This window comes from Lontra canadensis, unplaced genomic scaffold (assembly GCF_010015895.1).
Source record: "Lontra canadensis isolate GAN:19392208 unplaced genomic scaffold, GSC_riverotter_1.0 scaffold23, whole genome shotgun sequence".
Taxonomy (NCBI): domain Eukaryota; kingdom Metazoa; phylum Chordata; class Mammalia; order Carnivora; family Mustelidae; genus Lontra; species Lontra canadensis.
In genome coordinates, this window is record NW_022631017.1 from 22,203,149 (window position 1) to 22,223,098 (window position 19,950).

At 35.1% G+C, this 19,950-nt stretch overlaps 1 protein-coding gene across 4 annotated transcripts in view; it reads right to left on the bottom strand.

The window, feature by feature from the left end:
- THEMIS (thymocyte selection associated) overlaps positions 1 to 18,161 on the bottom strand; it is a 184,435-nt gene extending 166,274 nt beyond the window's left edge. For all 4 annotated transcript variants that reach the window (XM_032862500.1, XM_032862499.1, XM_032862501.1 and 1 more), the window contains exon 1: positions 17,889 to 18,161. In XM_032862500.1, the coding sequence (XP_032718391.1) occupies positions 17,889 to 17,979 (91 nt within the window). In that variant the 5' untranslated portion in view covers positions 17,980 to 18,161. The remainder of the gene's footprint in view (positions 1 to 17,888) is intronic.
- Between the last annotated feature and the right edge of the window lie 1,789 nt (positions 18,162 to 19,950).

Genomic DNA, 19,950 nt, shown 5'->3' on the forward strand with positions numbered 1-19,950 from the left:
CCCCCAGACCCTCCCATGCTCTCGTGTGCATACGCTCTCTCTAAAATAAGTAAATAAATCTCTTAAAAATACATAAATAAATAAAGTATAAATTCATGTAGATAAATACTGGTATTCTGTTTTGATTTGCTAAAATTCTTTTTTAAAAATGTGGCAGGCCATATTTCCGTAGATTTTTGTATAATCCCATTCCTCATAAGACCACATGAACCACTATCAGTGCTGTGATAGTGGTTTCTCAAAAAGAGAAAGAAAGGTTTTTCGTGCCTGAATACTTTAACCCTATGAAATATGAATAAATGCTTGTGGAAAGCAATGCCATAATTTTCAGATTTGCCCTGCTTTTACTATCATGTCCTTAGCTGAGTAAGCCTGAAGAAAATTAAGTTCAATTAGCCATAAGTAATTATGTTGACATTAAAACAGGTGTAATTTTTTGCCATATGAACTCTCATATATGCATCAAATCCATAAAAGTCATGTTCATATAATGCACAATTCACTAAATATCATTATTCACTGTACTTATTCAACCATTTTGAGTTAATTATTTAATGTCATACTTATCAAATTACAATCACAGTCATTAATCAGTAATAAGTTATTAAAAACACGGATGGTCTATAATGATAGGATTCACTACAGAATTTCATAAACTCTTTAGGTGGGCAGAGCAAGAAAAAAGCCCTAAGTTTTATCCTTGGGCCAGAGGCAGGTGATAATGGCAAATAGATGGTGGCCTTGAAAATGGAAATAATAATAATCATCTCACAAGATATCTCCAAGGATTAAATGTCTTTATAAACATCATGAATTATATTTACACATATGAACACTAAATTTGTGTACAGGTAAGCATAAATAGAGTTTCATTTATTTGCATATGTTGTGTTAGATATATTTAGATATATTTATGGATAGACAAACACATATATAAAATATATTTATATATGAATTACATATGCTTACACACCCAAATCTATATACAAAGGGCAGAGTACAGTGCCTGGCCCATAATAAGGCTTCAGGATATAGAGCTACCATTAAAATTAATTACCCACCATAAACCATGTGCTGAAAGCAAACATTTATCCCTGACACTCTCTTAATTTAGTGTTTTATGCCATTTCTTTGCATCATTGAACTACCTTACTTTTTCCTGCTTCTCCACCAACACACAGGAGGATTTGAGGGTTTGGGGGGTTTTGTTGTTGTTGTTTGGCTTGACAAGCTCCCCCTCTGTCCACACCTCCAATGTTGGTCTTCACTGAGACCCACATATTTCTTTGGACCTGACATAAGGACTATAGGACAATCCCTGAAGAAACAAGTCTTCTTTCATCCACTTACGAATTTGTAATGATAAACCTGGCAAGTCTACTACTTCTGTTAAGTCAGACATACGTTTTTGATGGTCCAATATTCATTTGCATCTGAATCTTCTGTGGCAGCTTTAAACTCATTGGACTCTAACTGAATCATGCCTCCAACTTCAAAACCACTGCTGCTCTTGTAATAACTCTTCAAAGTAATATTTTTAAATCGTCTACCACATTTACTTAATCCAGGAACCTCAGGTCTGTCATCAGCTCCTCCCACTTGCTGCTCACTGCTTCTCATATACTTTCAAGTTCAGAAGACTCTACCCAAAAAGACCAACGGATTCTGTCTAGTCCCCATATTTTTAGCTGCTTTTAATTTCTGGTGTTTGTCTTACATCTACACAAACTAGCATGGATGTGAGGTTTGGGTTTTTTGTTTGTTTGTTTGTTTTTGCCTTTCTGACTTTTTGTAATCAGAAAAACACACTACAAAGTAACATCTTTTAAAAGTCCTATTGATTACAGAATAAATTCAATATCCTTATTACAGTTCAGAAGCCATTCAAAATATGTCCGTAATTACCTGATTACCTACTATTCCCTGAGCTGTTCCTGGACCATATTTTGAATGTTGAAACTTGTAAAACATTCTAAGCACTTTTCTCTCATTCTGAGAACTTCTTACTTACCTGCTCATCTTCATATAGGCTGTAGCACCGAGCAAAAAAAGCCACCACCTCCTGTCAAGCTTTCTCGGACTTCTTGGGTCATAAGCTGTGCTCTCCCCAGTGTTCTCAAAACAGTTCTCGTCTAGTAGAGCACCTTTTGCATTGTTTCATAAATACTGATTTTAAAAACCAATCTCCTTTTACTGACTATGGAGTTCTTAAGGACAAAAGCCATATTTCATTCATTTATAGAAGGAAGAAAGAACAGAAGGAAGGAATAAAGGGCGATAGATATGTAATATTAAGAATAATTTCCATGATTTTGGAAGGAAAAAAATAACATTTTTATATTCAAAATATGGTGCTTAAAAGTTTTATCTCCCCAAAGGGGAAAAACATCTTCACAGTATTTAAATTTTGCTATAAGAAACATATTTGAACATTGTATTTATGGACTCATTGAAGCAAAACTATGCTCTGACTTCTGCAAATGCGCAGTTTCATCAGCATTGTCCTTCTTGATAAAGAGTGAAAAAAACGGGTGATGGTGTCTAAATTCGTTGTGAAGAGAATTCTAGCATTGTTTCAGTTGTTTTCCTAATTTAGATCGGTATCTCCACATTCCCAATTCTTTCAAGAGTAAATTGGAATGTACAAAAGGCCCTTATGCCGGGCTCTGCGTGATTTCCTCTCTGATATAATTTCTGATCACTCTCCTCTTCCTTCCAATCTCACTGGTTTCTCACTTTTTTTTTCTGAAATATGCAAATACATCTTTTCCATAACATTTTGCTGAAGATGTTCCCTCAGCTTGGAAAGCCATTCACCCAGATACCTGTTTGAATAACCCTCTCATTCTCTCAATTAGAGTGAACATTTTCTAACCTGAGTTGTTCCTGTGTAGAAATTTGGTTAGTTCTTCCATTACCTGGAATTTAAGGCTTTAGAAAATTTGAGCTAACTCAACTAGATCCTAGATGTAAAGATAACAGATAAAACTCTTCTAAAAGAAAACTATGCAGTAACGGGTTGAAATGCTCAAACCCTGGACATTCCAAAGAAAGGACTAGCCCTTTGACAGGCTTCTAAGAGATAAAATCTAAATCCTTGGAATATCCTGCCTGAAAATAGTATTTCTGTACATCTGGATTCTTGGACTACACCAGATAGTATATGATAACAATGTGATTTATGATGAATGCCTGTTTTTATTCACATGGGTCCTGGATCACATTGTTTCACTTGACCTTTAGAGAGGCTGGAGACTCAGTAGCTAGGGTCTGTTACACAAATATTCCATGCCTGTGTGACCAGTGCAATAAAAACCCTGGACATGAAGGCACAGACGAACTTCCCTGAACTGGAGATACTCTGTGTTGTGACACATTAGTGCTAAGAGATTTAGTACTTTCCATATATCTCCACCAGGAAAGGACAACTGGCAGATTGTGCCTGTTTTCTCATGAACTCTGCCCTATATTATGCCATTTTCCTTTCCTGATTTTAATCTGTATCCCTTCCCTATAATATACTATAACTCTGAGTATAACAGTTTTACTGAGCTCTGTATTCCTAAAAAAATCATCAAAACTGGGGGTCATCTGGGGAACTCCTCCAACATAAAGCATAGGGAGAAGCTTTTGTGATCTCAGGTTAGTAACATGAGAATAAAAACATGAGCCCAAAGGACAAAAAAAAATGATAACCTTGACTTCATCAAAATTTAAAATCTTTTTGTTTCAAAAGGTGACATTAAGAAAATGAGAAGAAAAGTCATAGAAGGGAAGAAAATATTTGCAATTGTATACCCAGAATACAGAAATGATTTTTATATAAAATTTTATATAAAAAATAATAATTTTTTAAAAGATTTTATTTTTTGACAAAGAGACACAGCAAGAGAGGGAACACAAGAGGGAGAACAGGCTTCCCACAGAGCAGACAGCCTGATGCAGGGCTCCATCTCACCATCCTGAGATCATGACCTGGGCCGAAGGCAGCCGCTTAACTGACTGAGCCACCCAGGCACCCTGCCTAAAAATAGTAATTTTGTATATAGAATAACTCAATAACAAGAAGACAAAGACAGGCAAAAAATCTGAAGAGATATTTCATTTTAAAAAGGACAAATTGCTATTAAGCACAGGAAAAAAAATTCAACACCATTTGTCATAAGAAAATTAAATTTAAACTACAATGAGAGATGATTGAGCAAAATATAAAAAACAGACAGTACAAAGTTTCGGTAAAGATTTGGAGAAACTGAAAAATCTTAATACATTGTAAATGGAAATATAAAAATGATACAGTATTTATAGTATCTCCAAAAGGGAATAACACAAGAGTCCTTTTACTGGGTGTTGGAAAACAAAAGTGGTCTATCCATACAATAAAATACTAATAAGAAGGAACAAAATACCTCTATATGCTACAACATGGATGAACCTTAAAAATTATGCTAAGTAAAAAGAGCTAGATGCAAAAGACTAAATACTGTGTGTGAAATGTGAAGGAAAGGCAAATTTATAGACAGAAAGCAGATCAGTGGTGGCCTAGGGCTGGAAATGCAAGTGACCATCATTAAGAAAGAGTCCAAGAGACTTCTTTGAGGAGATGGAAATGGTCTACAATCAGTGGTGCTTGCACAACTCTATAAATTTTACTAAAAATCACTTAATTGTACATTTATAATGGATTAATTTTATAGGCTAGAAAATTATATCTCAATTAAACTGCAAGAAAAATCTTGTAGGAAGAGACAGAAAAATAAACAAGTGACTTACATGGTATGTAGGAAAGAGATAGGTGTTCTGCTACAAACAAAATGAGGAACATGATAAGGATAGAAAATATAGAGAAGGAAGATGGTCAATTTGCAGTATCAAATAGGGTGGTCAGGGTAAGCCTCATAGATAAAAGAGCTAGCCAAGGGGAGCCTGGGTGGCTCAGTGGGTTAAAGCCTCTGCCTTCGGCTCAGGTCATGATCTCAGGGTCCTGGGATCGAGCCCCGCATTAAGCTCTCTGTTCCAAGAAGAGCCTGCTTCCTCCTTTCTCTCTGCCTGCCTCCCTGACTACTTGTGATCTCTGTCTGTCAAATAAATAAATAAAATCTTAAAAAAAAAAAAAAAAAGAGCTAGCCAAGGTGACATCTGGTAAAAGAGCTTGCCAGGAGAAAGGAAGAGCATGAGCAAAGTTTTAAGTCAAGAACACATCCTCAAGTCTGAGGAAAAGTGAAGAGGCTGGCGTGGCTGGAAGGAGACTGGTAAACAGGAATTCATATAATTAATGGGAGTAAGGAGGGAAAAATATAGGACCTTATTATCCATTGTAAAGTTTTTACTTAAAAAAAAAATGGAGAGCCATTGGAAGCTTTCTGACAGGAGTGGCATAATCAGATGTACAACTTCAAAGTGTGAGTCTGGATACTATGTTGAGAATAAATTTTAGATATGAATGAGTAGAAGCAGGGGGACCTGAAATTCAGCATATATTTTGATAATCCTGGCAATAAATTATGGTGGCTTAAACCAAGGAGCTTATGGGGGAAAAAACAAAACGTGGGAAAAGGAATTTTGGCATCAATTTTTCTCTTTTTTGAAGTTAATTCCAAATTTCATAAAAATTAGAATACATAAAATATTAATAGTATTTCTCTGATGAAGTCATTGATAATTTCATGTTTCTGCATTTACCAATTTGCCAGTCATGTGCATACACTATTTCTATAAAGCAGAAAAACCAACTGTCTCAAAATCCAGTTCATTGAATGTGATCGTAATGCAAGCAAACTTTCTTTTTGCCAAATTTTTAAGTCAAAATGGTTACGTAAGTGAGGCAAACAGTGATAAACAGTAATGTTAGCAATATGGAGAGTAGCTAAAGAAGCAACAGATAATGTTTCCTGACCCAGAGTGGTGAACTCACTTTCCCATGAACATGCAGTAGCATTATTACCAAGCATTATTACCAACTTTCCTGGCATTACAGGACTGTCTCCTTTCTATGCCTGATGTTTAATATTTTTTAATAAGTACAGTTCTAATCATAATAAATATAACCTGTATCAATCAGGGAAGTTAAGGTTATGCTCATATAGCAAATAATCTCAAAGTCTTAGAGATTTAAACAATAAAGGTGTATTTTTTATTCCACTACATGTCCACTACAGGTGTGGGAAACCTATCTAATTATTATAGTCATTTAGGGACCCAAAGTGTCAAAGATTCCATTTCGACATGGTCTACCACAATGAAATATGTTAGATTATGAACAGGTTCATAAAACGTCTCCCTCCAAATGATACACATTATTTCTGCTCTCATTCCATTGGCCAATATAAGGCCTATGGCTACAAAAGTCAGGAATTATAATCTTATAATGTATTCCAAAGGGAAAATTGGAATAAATTAATACCATTTTTTCTTTATTCTTCAAATTTGTTCCTTGGTGATAAACTATTCTTTCAAAGAACTTAACATGATAAGGTGACACAAGTCAAGTAATCTACAATTATAATTATTCATGAATTAGCTTACCCAGGCTTTAATCTGGGATTTATGATGACACTTTATCTCCAAACACAGATCTCTAAAGTAGGCTACAACACTCCATAGAGTATTAAAGATGTGAGGTAAGAGAATAAAATATGGGCTTCAATTCATGTTCATTTCTATATTAAACAAATAAGAAAATTAAGTCATACTAGTAGTTAACATAAGTGTTTTCTAATATTTAACTTTATTTTTTTAAGTTTTATTTATTTAAACAATCTCCACACCCAATGTGGGGCTCAAACTCACAAACCCAAGATCAAGAGCTGCATGCTTTTCTGACTGAGCCAGTCAGACATCCTTCTAATATTTAATTTTAAACTTTACTGATATTTACTATTAAAAAATCCTAGTTTATTCCTACATCAAATGGTCACATGACAAAAATAGGCTACATTATACTAAGATTGGGAATTCCAAAAAAATGAGAGTTAAAAGAATTGTCCTAATCAAGAAAAAGGAATCTTTGTGCACTGTTGGTAGGAATGCAAACTGGGGCAGCCACTGTGGAAAACAGTATGGAAGTTCCTCAAAATGTTAAAAATAGAACTACCCTATGATACAGTAATTGCACTACTGGGGGTTAACACACAAGAACATAAAAACATGAATTCAAAGGGTTATATATACACCCCTGTGTTTATGGCAGCATTATTTACAATGATCAAGATATGGAAGCAGCCCAAGTGATGACTGTGGTATAAAGATGTGGTGTATGTACAATGGAATACTATTCAGATTTCAAAGGTGAAATCTTGCCATTTGCAACAACATGGATGGATCTAGAGAGTAAAATAAGTAGTCAGAGAAAGGAAATGCTGTATGATTTCACTCATCTGTGGAATTTAAGAAAAAAAAAATGAACGAAGGGAAGAAAAAAGAGAGAGAGAGAGACAAACCCCAAAACAGACTCAACTCCAGAAAACAAACTGATGGTTATCAGATGGGAGGTGGGTGGAGGTGATCTTGATGGGCACCAAGTGATATATGAAACTGCTGAATCACTCTATTGTACACCTGAAACTAATGTAACAGTGTATGTTAACTACACTGGAACTAATTTTTTTTAATTGTCCTAATCATTCATTGACTTGCAATACTTCCATATAATGGATTTTATATGCATCAAGTTATGTTGATTTAAGAATTATTATAATCTAATTTTAACTACACTAACTCACAAAATAGACAATAACTTTGCAAGAGGCTCACAAAGACACTTGAGAATTGAAGACTACAGAGCCCGTCAAGAAGAAAATGGCAGAGTGACACATCTATTCCTAGTACTAACTTGTCATCAGCTGCATACAACTATCTAAAGAAGCTGCCAAAATCGGATTTATGAAGAGTATTTCACATATAGATTGACAGCCACCAACAGTAATGAAAATCTGCTCTAAATATATGTTATATATAGTGCATATTGCTGATTTTCTCTTGACTTCTTACAATTTTTATTACAGTGTATGTTTTAGAATGACCATAAATGTCAATAAAGAAATGCATATATAAAGGGTACTTGTTCATTTTTTTTAAACTGATGAACTCTATGATCAAATAAAGTCCTGATCAATTAAGTCACAGATGGGGCATTCCAGCCATGATCTCACTCTGTGGCCAAAACTGGCTTTTCAATTGTCTACCTGAAATTTCTACATGGATAAATAACAGATATATATATATGTCACATGACCACTACAGAGCTTTTGCATTCCGCACTGAAGCCCTCTTCCCCTGGTCTCCACAACCACTCTAACGAATGCACAAACATCTATCTTCTCTTATGACTTTCCTTTCTGCTTTCTTCTCTATGTTCGAGGTGACAGGAATATTTTTTTCTATCCCCCAGACTAAGCTCTTTTTGGTCTCCAAATGTTTACACTAGCTTTTCACTTTGTCCAGAACATTCATCTCCTAGATCTTTTCTTGGCTAATTGCTCCTCATCCCTCAGGCTTCTGCTCCTAAATCAGTTCTTCAGAGTGGCCTTTCCTGATCACTTTATGTTACAGGCCCCCACTGGCTTCCCCACCCACCAGTAGATACGCACACCCAGAGCCTTCAAGGCCTACACAATCCTCAGCCTCATCCCCATCATCCTCCCTTCAGTTGCTCTGCTTCTTTCTCACCAGCTTCCTCCGAGTTGCCTGATTAGGTGAAGAAAGCCGTTAGGTGGTTTGCACTTGCTCTGTCCTCTGCGGGAATGTTCTTCCAGATCTGTGAAAGGCTTATTTCTTCAGTTTATTCTGGCCCCTGCTCAAATTTCATCTCATCAGAGATACTTGCCTTAATCATCCTATCAAAAACTCATCCCTGGGGTGCCTGGTGGCTCAAAGGGTTAAGCCTCTGCCTTTGGCTCAGGTCATGACCTCTGGGTGCTGGGATCGAGCCCCGCATCAGGCTCTCTGCTCAGTGGGGAGACTGCCCCCCCAACTCTGCCTACTTGTGATCTCTCTCTGTCAAATAAATAAATAAAAAATCTTTAAAAACAAAAATGCATCCCTTCTGTCTGCCTGTTTACTTCCTAGATAGTTTTCATGGCACTTGTAAATATTTTAAATCAATCATTTGTTTGTCATTTGTCCAATGCACTGGAATATAGAATCCAGTAGGATAGGGGCTTTGTGTTTTTCCCCACTGTAATTCTATCCTGTTGAACAATGCCTGATCAATATTATCATAATTTATATACACTATTCCCTGCTGAGCTTCACTTGATGTTTCTCTGTAAAACAGGCTGTTAGGATCACTGTAGTAGAATCATTATCCTTGCTTTTTATAATTATATTTTAAGTTAATTTCTAGGAGTCAGATGTTTATACATATTATATATTGACACATATTGCTCAATTGATTCCTAGAAAGTCTATATGGTTTACATTATAAACCATTATATGGTTTATAATGCCTCTTCTCATTTCTATACATTTATGCCTATAAGTTTTGTGAATCTTTTTAATATCTGTGATCTCAGAGGTGATTAAGAATGATTTATTACTTATTAGCATTTTATGGTTAATAAATTTGAAAAATTTGGGCGTGCCTGGGTGGCTCAGTTGTTAAGCATCTGTCTTTGGCTCAGGTCATGATCCTTGGGTCCTGGGATCAAGCCCGGCATCGGGCTCCCTGCCCAGCGGGAAGTCTGCTTCTCCCTCTCCCACCTCCCCGTGCTTGTGTTCTCTCTCTCGCTGTCTCTCTCTCTCTCTCTCTCTGTCAAATAAATAAATAAATCTTTTTAAAAAATTGTTTTAAATAAATAAAATAAATTTGAGAAATTTTTATATGATTTCTGGCATATGAATTGCCTTTTATATATTTTTCCATTTTGTTTATTGTTTTTTAATGATTTTTATAAACATTTATGCATTTTTTAATAAAGAAGTTTTCTATTTCACAAGTTCAGTTTTTCATTTTTTAAAATCCCTAGTTTAATATATTCTTCTATGGTTTCTCTGAGCGTTCTTATTGTTAATGTTTTAACTTCTAATGTTTTTTTCTCCATATTTAATTTATGTTGGTACATGTAACAGCAGTGGAATTCAAATTAGTTTTATTTTACATTTTAGAAATCATTATTATTATTTTTTAAGATTTTATTTATTTATTTGACAGAGATTACAAGTAGGCAGAGAAGCAGGCAGAGAGAGAGGAGGAAGCAGGCTCCCCGCCCAGCAGAGAGCCCGATGTGGGACTCAATCCCAGGACCCTGGGATCATGACCTGAGCCGAAGGCAGAGGCTTTAACCTACTGAGCCACCCAGGTGTCCAGATTTTAGAAATTATTGATCAGTTTTCCTCATATATCAACATATGGTACTCATAATAATAGTTAAGATTTCCTGTAAGATATCTATGGGCCAGTCATTTTGCTAAATATTTTACATACAATAGCTCAATTAATCTTCATATCAATCTTCATGGTTATGATGAAGCCTATTTTTCTTGAAAGAGGGACAGAAAAATGTCAAACATTGTAAGTTGACTGTGAAATCATCTCTCATTTGTAACAGACAGGAGGCAGAGTCTTGCATTTTTAACCTAGTTTTAGGCTTCATATCAATAGTGCTATTTAATATGAGCAACATCTTATTAGAGTATCATTCTGCCTATTATTACTGTGGTTAAGTTGGGAGCATTCAAACCAGTGCCACTTTTTCTCAAGTTCCCTCAAACCTCTCTTCTCCCAAAATCTCCTGTCATGGAATCATACCACAAGATGGGCAAAACCTGGTTTGACTTTCTATACTATTAGAAGAAGCAAAAAGAATATAAAAAATATGTTTCCCTGCACTAAAAACAAGACACCAAAATACTGAGAGTAGATGCTTAGAAAAAATATTCCAAAAGAAACCTGGAAAAGTCATATTATTATCTAACAAAATAGACCTTAATAAAAAAATCATTTGGAAAAAGGATGACAAAAATAGAGTAAGAAGCTATAACCCTTATTAATATAAGCACATGCAACAACTCAACCTCAAAAATAAAAGACAGAAATGAGGAGTGATCTAGATAAATGAACAACAAAAGGATTTTTTTTATATAACTCTTTCAGAAAATGATAAAGCAGATGAAAAATACACAATGAGAGCAAGATTCAAACAAAACAATGAAAAACTCAAGCTACTTGGTATATATGGAGAAATGTTATACCAAACAATAAAACATATGCTTTCTTTGAGCACATGTGAAGTACTTCCAAAGTAGGTTATGTCATACCATAAAGTGATAGAAGTCTTAATTTTGAAGAAACAATGTAATACAGACTATTATTTTCTAACATACAACAAAATTATTAATTAAAAGCAAAAGAAAAGCTAAGAATAGCTAAACAGCTAAAGAAATCCCATATTATCACTAAATAAATAAAACAGTCATTGGATTAAAAGGAATAAACTGTGAGCTGCATAATCAATCCTACTTGACAAAATTCACAAGACACAGTTAAAGAAGTACTTAGAGGAAAAATTACAGTTTTAAACTATAGTCAAGAGAATCATGAAATGTCTTTAAAACGACTACTGATTCAACCTAGGATACTAGAATATAAGCAAAGGAGCAAAAAGAGAAATGAAAGAAAATAATGAAAATCAAGTCAGAAATCAATGAAAAAAGCAAAAGAAGAGGGCATATTAACAAAACCAAATTCTGATCTTCCTCCAAAAATTCTGTGGTCAGTCAATAGTTCTTATAGGAGATTTCTACCAAATTTTGAGGAAAAATTCCAAAGTTTTTTTTTAATTACCGAGAAAATAGAAAACAACAAAAATCTCTATAGCTAATTTTAGGAAGTTAGTGTTGCCTTGAATTGAAAACAGATGAATTTATTGGCTCATTTCAAATGTGATTAAATGTAAAAATCTTAAATATCAATTCTACAATTGTATTTTGAAAAAATATATATGATATGAAAGGATCTTCAACTTGAAAATTCTTTTTTTTTTTAAAGATTTTATTCATTTATTTGTGAGAGAGAGAGAGAAAGAGCATGAGTGGGGGGAGGGGCAGAAGGAGAAGCAGGCTCTCCGCTGAGCAGGGAGCTCCATGCAGGACTCCATCCCAGGACCCTGGGATCATGACTTGAGCTGAAAGAAGATGCTTAATCAACTAAGCCATCCTAAAAATTCTTAAAAAAAAAAAAAAAAGATTTATTTTATTTATTTTTTAGGTTATATTTATTTATTTGACAGAGAGAGAGAGAGCCTGTGTATAAGCAGGCAGAGCAGCAGGCAGAGGGGAGGAAGAAGCAGGCTCCCCGATGAGCTGGGAGCCTGATGGAGGACTCAATCCTAGGACCCTGAAATCATGACCTGAGCAAAAGGCAGAAGCTTAATTCACTGAGCCATCCAGGCACCCCAGATTTTTTTTTTTTTTTTTGAGAGAGAGAGAGAGAGAGCATGTGCATGTGAGTAGGCATGCAAGTAGGAGTGGGGGCAGAGAGAGACTCTTCCAGCAGACTCCTTACTGAGCACAGATCCCTATACAGGGCTTGATCCCAGAACCCTGAGCTCATGACCTGAGTGGAAACCAAGAGTCACACTCAACTGACTGAGTCACACAAGTGCCCCTCAACTCAAAAATTCTTTAAAGGTAATGTACATTAACAGACTAAAGAAACCGAAGTACATTATTATCTTAATCAATGCAGAAAAAATATTCATGGAGTTCAGTATCTATTTACTATGAAAACACCTAGAAAGCAAGGAATAGATGAAAACTTCCTTAATTCAGTGAAGATTAAATACCAATCTTAGAACATTAGACTTAGAGAATTTTTTATGTATTTTCTTTATGATAGGAATTAGACAAGGATTCCCATTATTGCTTAAATAGTATTGGAGGCCCTGGCCTACAATATAAAGATAAGGGGAAGAAAAGGTTGCAAAACATAGTAGGAAAGAGATGCAACTCTTGATACTTTCCACTGGTATCAGTATCTATTGGTTTTAGGGAAACCAACACAATAAAAAAGATAAAGTATTAGAATTAATAAGAGTTCATCAGTACCACTGATATTTACTTGATTCCTCTATATCAGTGATAGTCCATAAGAAAACAGAAGAAATATGATTATCAGTCAATTTAGCAATACATATATATATGTTTACGTGTGTGGATCTAGGAACTAATCTAGGAGACATTTTATTGAACTCTAATACTTTATCTAGATGGGTTTTGTTTTTATTTTAATGAGAGAGAAACTATGCTCGCACATAGGAAGACCTTACTATTTAAAAATCTGAATCATAATTAAAAAATCTCTATATTAGAAATCCCAGGTCAGAATGGCTTCATGTGAAAGTCTACTAAATATTTAAATGAGAAGTAGCACTAAATTTGCATATTTTAGAAGACTCCATCCAAGAAATTCTATTAATGTCAACATAACTCAGTACAAAAACATGGTTAGGACACTATAAGAAATAAAAATTATAAGCTAATTTCATTCTCCAAATGAGATACAAAAATCCTAAAAGAAAAAAAATTAGTAAACCAAATTTAGTGTTATATGACCAGGTTAGTTTTATTCCACAGGGAAAAGGCTTATTCAACATTTTAAAAATCAATATATACAAAAAACATATAATCATCACAAAAGTCACAGAAAGAATATGTGATAAATTAAACAGATATTCATGATTTAAAAAATTATCAGAAAATGGAAATTTATTTAACTTAAAACATACTTCAGGGTGAATTGCTGAAATCTCTCTGTGGTTGTGATTTTTTAATCATTATTCCTATTCAGTATTACAGTAGAAGCACTAGTCAGTTCCTTAACTGAAGGAAAAAATAATACAATAATTGGAAGGAAGAAATAAGATCCATCAATATTCATATAATAATAAATATGTACATAACAAATCCAAAATAACGTAAAGGTATTATTTTTAGAATTCAAAAAACATAACAAAGAGAAAATAAAAGTCTCCAAAATATATTATTTGTAATGGAATGAAAAAGTCAAATTAAGAATAAAAAGAAGTATAAGAACTCCACACAAAAAGCTATAAAATGAAAGGAGATCTATATAACTAGATAGCTATACCAGGTTTATGGGTCAGAAGACTTAATTTAAAATGATGCCAATTCTCTCTAAAGCAAGGCATTGCTAAGCAAAATGCCAAGAAGACTTTTGTGAAAGTTGATAAGTTAATTCTAAAGTGTATACGAAAATTCAAACTGCCCAACTTGAAGGAGAATAATAAATTAGAAGAACTTATTCCATAGTATAATTCTCAAATTTGGCTGCATATTATAGTCATCAGGGATATTTTCCAAAACTTGATGTTGATACTGTATCTTTTACATAATTAAATCCTTGTCTTTAAGGAGAGATCCAGCATTGTTATTTTTTTATATTTTCCAGGTGTTTCATGTGCATCCAAATTTGAGAGCCACAGCCCTTGCAGCATATTATCATATACAATATAAATTATGTATTATTCCAAACGTGCATTAATTAAGATAGGGTGAAACTAATGTAAGGATAACAATTAGTCAAATGGGACAGAATAGAAGCTATGGAAAGAGACCCACCCACACATGTATGGACACTGTTTATGAGTAATATAGCACAGTAAGGCAGTAGGAAAAAAGCAGTTTTTCAATCAAAGTCACCGCACCAATTGGCTCTATAGAAGAAAAAAATAAACAGTGATCTCAATCTCAAATCATATACAAAAAACATCAATTCTAGTAGACTGCAGATCTAAAGGAGGGAGTAAACAAATGGGATAGATGCTAAGAGAACATCTTCATGAGCTTAAAGTAAAGAAAATCTTTGACAACACACAAAAAGGAAAGTAATTATTAACTGACTACACTTACACTAAAATTAAAAACTTCCATTCATCAAAAGCTGCCATTTAAAAAATAAAATGTCAATCTATAGACTAAGAGAGGCTATTTGCAACACAAGTTGATGACAAAAGGTCAGGACCCACTATATATATATACATAGATACATATGTAAGTGTGTGTGTATAATCAATAAAAAGAAGTTACAAAATCCAATAAATAGATGAGCAAGAGACATGAAAAATTTTTTCATAAAATAGCATTTCTGGGGGCACCTGGCTCAGTCAGAGAAGCGTGCAACACTTGATCTCAGATTTGTGAGTTTGAGCCCCATGTTGGGTGTGGAAATCACATAAAAATAAAATCCTTAAAAAAATAAAATAGTATTTCCAAAAGGCCAATAAACATATGAAAATGTGACCAATCTCATTAGTCACTGGGGAGATTCAAACTCAAACCATGAGCTACCATTATACTCTAACCAGAGTAACTGCAATCACGAAGACTGATAACATCAAGTGTATTGCCGAAGATGCAGATTACTTGGGACTCCCAAACACACGCTGCTAGTGGGAATGCAAATTAGTATAACTACTTTGAAAACCTGTTTTACGTTATCTATCCAGGCTGAACATACACATACCATATGACATGGCAATTCCACTTACGTATATACCCAAGTAAATGCACAGACTTGTGAACACACATGTATAGACATGTGAACACACTTATACAAGAATGTTCATGACAACGTTACTGGTAACAGCTCCAAACTGGAAACAATCCAAATGGCCATGAGCAATAGAATGGATATATAAATTATGGTATAGTTAACTAAGAGAATATTATACACATTGAAATGAATAAGTTATATAGAACATCATGGACAGATTTTACAAAGATAATGTTAAATATATATGCCAACCAAAGAAGAACACATACTATAATTTTTTCATTTATGTAAAGTTCATAAATGGACAAAAGTCAGGATAATGGTTACCTTTGGGGAGGATGGTAGATAATGATTGAGAAAGGGCACAAACTGGGGCTTTTAGAATATTTGCAATTTTCTATTTCTTGACTTGAGTGTTGGCTGTATAAATGTGTTTACTTTGTGAACACTCATCAAACTGTACATTCTTTTCTCTTTCTTATTTATTTATTTATTTATTTGACAGACAGAGAGAGAGAGCACAAGCAGGCAGAGCAGCAGGCAGAGCAGCAGACAGAGGGAGAGGGAGAAGCAGGCTCTCTGCTGAGCAAGGAGCATGACACGGGGCTCATCCCAGGACCCTGGCATCATGAGCTGAGCTGAAGGCAGTTGCTTAACCAACTGAGCCACCCAGATGCCCCTGTACATTCTTTTCTCTTAATTGAAGTATAATACAGTAGTAAAACATTTAAGAATGATGATAGTCAGAACACATGGAGAAATAAGCTATCTTCTTTTATAAGAGTTAATATAAAAATGTCAAATTTTCTCAAGTTAATCTATAAACTCAATACAACCTGATTAAAATTCTAGTAGCATTTCTTCAGTAACAAAATTAATTTCTTTGAAAACACAATTACACGTCTATGAATAGCTAAGTCAACTTAGCAAAAAGGCGTAAAAACAAGGGTCTGGTCTATACATGAAATATATTACACGCTTAGCCTGGAACCATTGTTACACACATAGGGTGATTTGAGAACAACTGAAAAAAAGACGAGTGGAGTAGAAGAAATATTTCAGAGACAGACTATTCCAGATGTGAGCCCATAATATGATTTAAAGTAGCAACACAAATCAATTGGGAAAGATGACTAGCTTAATGGTACTGGGAAATCAGGTTTATTATATGGAAAAATCTAAAATTGGATCGCTCTACAATGTATCACAAAGTGTCTTCCAAGTGGATTAAAAACTAAATGAGAAATATAAAACTGTAAAGTTGATATACAATAATAAAGAAAAATATCTTTGTAACTTCTCATGCAAAGCTTCAAAAGCACAAAACATGAGACAAAAAAAAATGATTTGGGATCGGCTTAGGAACAAAGATACATTTCATAATATGGTCTGATTCCACATAATCGATTTACAAATGACTTCAACAAAACCCTATGTCAAGCTGATGATGACTACAGGTGAGTGTGTGTATGTGTGTATAAGCTAGATCTGACATTTGTCAATCTTTATTTCATAATATTATATCCAAAACACGATTTTGTCTATGAATAGGACAGATTTGCCTACCAACAGTTATTTAACTTAATTTCCCAGTAGTTTTTTTGAATCTAATTCTACCACTCTTGTGACTAGAAACATGTATTTTCCTAGAAAATAACTCTTTGTCTTAGATGTTTTCAAATTCACTCCTTAAAGATTCTAGGGTATATTCCATAGGATTTAACATTCTTTTACTGAATTAACACAGTAAGTCACCTCGAAACACACTAACTTATTATTCAAGAATCTTAGCTGAACTCTAACTTTTCAACATAGATTCTTACAAATCATCTTCGATTAGCAGATATTAATTTCTATGCCTTCAAATCAGAATGTCATTATTTAAGGAATTAGAGGAGTTAGGCCACTACAGAAAAAGTGAGAGAAATATTGGCATAAGCAACACTGCAAAGAGGTTAAGAGTTTGGTTAGTTTTTCTTTCTAAACACTGTGTTTTTAATAGCTGTTTTATTAAAAAAAAAAACACTAAATTTTATTTTGCATATTCTAGAGATATAAACATACATAGTAACTCTTCACTCCTGGAGTATAACCCATTTCAAAGAAGAGACATGTTGGACTGTTAAGAGGCCTACAAAAAAGCTCAAAAAGCTTCACTTAATTCCTTTTCCCTTACCTACCCCAGAGTCCTATCTAGTTTCTTCTCTCTAGTACTCTGGGATTGTAACCACCTGTCCGTTAATTACCTTCTCTCTTTTGTGATTACCTTTCTTTCAACAGAACTCACATATTGTCTATTAAAATTTCCCCTTCCAGTTCCCAAAAGTGCATACCTTATTAGCAGTTTCTAGCAGCCAAGGGAGAAGAGGGTGCTTACCTTCAAAATAGATGCCTGACTGGACTTCTAGGACCCTAGGAAGCGTCCTGAGGTCAAGGGAGTGAACGAACTCTTCCAGCGACAATGCCATGGCTTGGGTCTTGCACAGTCCAAGCACTTACAGAAGCTCCTGCCTTCTGGGTGTCACTTGTTTGCAGCTGTTGTCCCTGCTGATCATTCCTCCTTCGTGCAGGCGAGGATGTCACACTAGAGTCCCACTAGGGTGGAGTAACTCTGTGTGGGGAGGACTGTGAGGAGAAAAGGAGGAAGCAGGGGACAAAAGGTGTGACAGCTCTTTTTGTTCTCATTGTGGCTTCATTTCCTTCTGACACTGAAGCAGAACAGGATGGGGGGAGCAGTGAGCATGTCTGAACAGACAATGCCAAAAAAAAAAACAAGAGTTGGTAAGTAGCTCGCTCTGTCTGTTGCCAGCCCAGGTGCGCCTCTACAACACTGGCAAGACTGTTGGGAGTTAGGGCTGCATGTGGCTTTTTGAACCAGAAAAGAATAGGAATACAGGACTAGAGTCAAATCTTAAAATGGCACCATGTTAATTCTTTATGTCTTTAGCTCATTTCTAAAGTTTGGCTTTGTGCCTTATTTGCATACTCTCAGTGCTTTCACATTAAATTTGGTTACAAAAGTGCTCTGTGTCAGCTTTTTTGAGAAATCTGATACTCTGAAGAGAGAGGATCGAAACCACTTTTTATCGTTCCACATTAAAAATTTTGCTGAATCTTAAAGGAGGGCGGGGGAGGGGCACAATATGCAAAATGATACAGTAAGTTAATCCAGTAGGTTAATACAAATTTTCTAATCATTACAGAATAGTGAAAGTATCTAAATCTGTTGTAAGGAAACTGGGTTTCCTGGGTTTAACTCTCTTTAGATGTATAGGTGACTTCAGCCTTATTGTCTCTGTTCCTCATTTGGCTCAATTATTAAATGAAAAAAAAAAAAAAAAAAAGTAGACGGAGTCAATGAATCAAGCAATTTCTCCCCAGACTAAAATTCTGCATTTCGGATTCTGTGGTCCAAATAGTAGGGAGAGGGACATGTCCAAAGTCAAAGAAGCGAGAGAACCCTTGTTGAAACAGATCCCTTAAAAATTCCCCCTCTCAGGGTCGCCTGGGTGGCTCAGTGGGTTAAAGCCTCTGTCTTCAGCTCAGGTTGTGATCACTGGGATAGAGCCCCACATGGGGCTCTCTGCTCAGCGGGGAGCCTGTTTCCCCCTCTCTCTCTGCCTGCCTCTCGGCCTACTTGTGATCTCTGTCAAATAAATAAACAAAATCTTAAAAAAAAAATTCCCCCCTCTCTATTCTTTGTATTTAGCACAAACAATGTTTTATACCTAGTTTATAGAACTCACATTGATATTTTCTTTCTTTTTTTTTTTTTAAGATTTTATTTATTTATTTGTCAGAGAAAGAGAGAGAGCACAAGCAGGGGGAACTGCAGGCAGAGGAAGAAGCAGGCTTCCTGCTGAACAAGGAGCCCCCATGCAGGACTAGATCCTCATGACCTGAGCTAAAGGCAGCCGCTTAACCAACTGAGCCATTCAGGCATCCCTCAAGTTGATGTTTTCTATGTCTCTTTAAGGACAAATAAAGGAAGACTAGTTAGTATAGATACAGGTGAAAGATACTAAGAAGCTGCACATTCTCCTTATGAACTGGGGACTCCTGGCTCTTTGTTGGGAAACTGTTATAGCTTCAGGCTGCAGAGTATAGCTAGACAGAGGGGGTCAGGGCTCACCCCAGCTCCACCATTCCCTTCACATAAATGACCAAGCAATAAAAACACAACCTTATTGTGATATAGAGCTTACAAAACTCTTTCAGCTCAAATCATATTTGACATTTGCAATAATCTGCTTGGCTTCATTTCTTTCTTTACAAAACTAGAATTTATGGGGTCCTATTCATAGTTTTTAGCTAGTAGCTTCTACTTCCTCACTTGGAACTATTTTGTCCCAAAAACCTCCCAAACTTGATCAGTCTGCCTCCTGCACACCCAAGCTCAGGCTCTTCAATTGGCTGCAAATACTCTTTACAGCCCAATA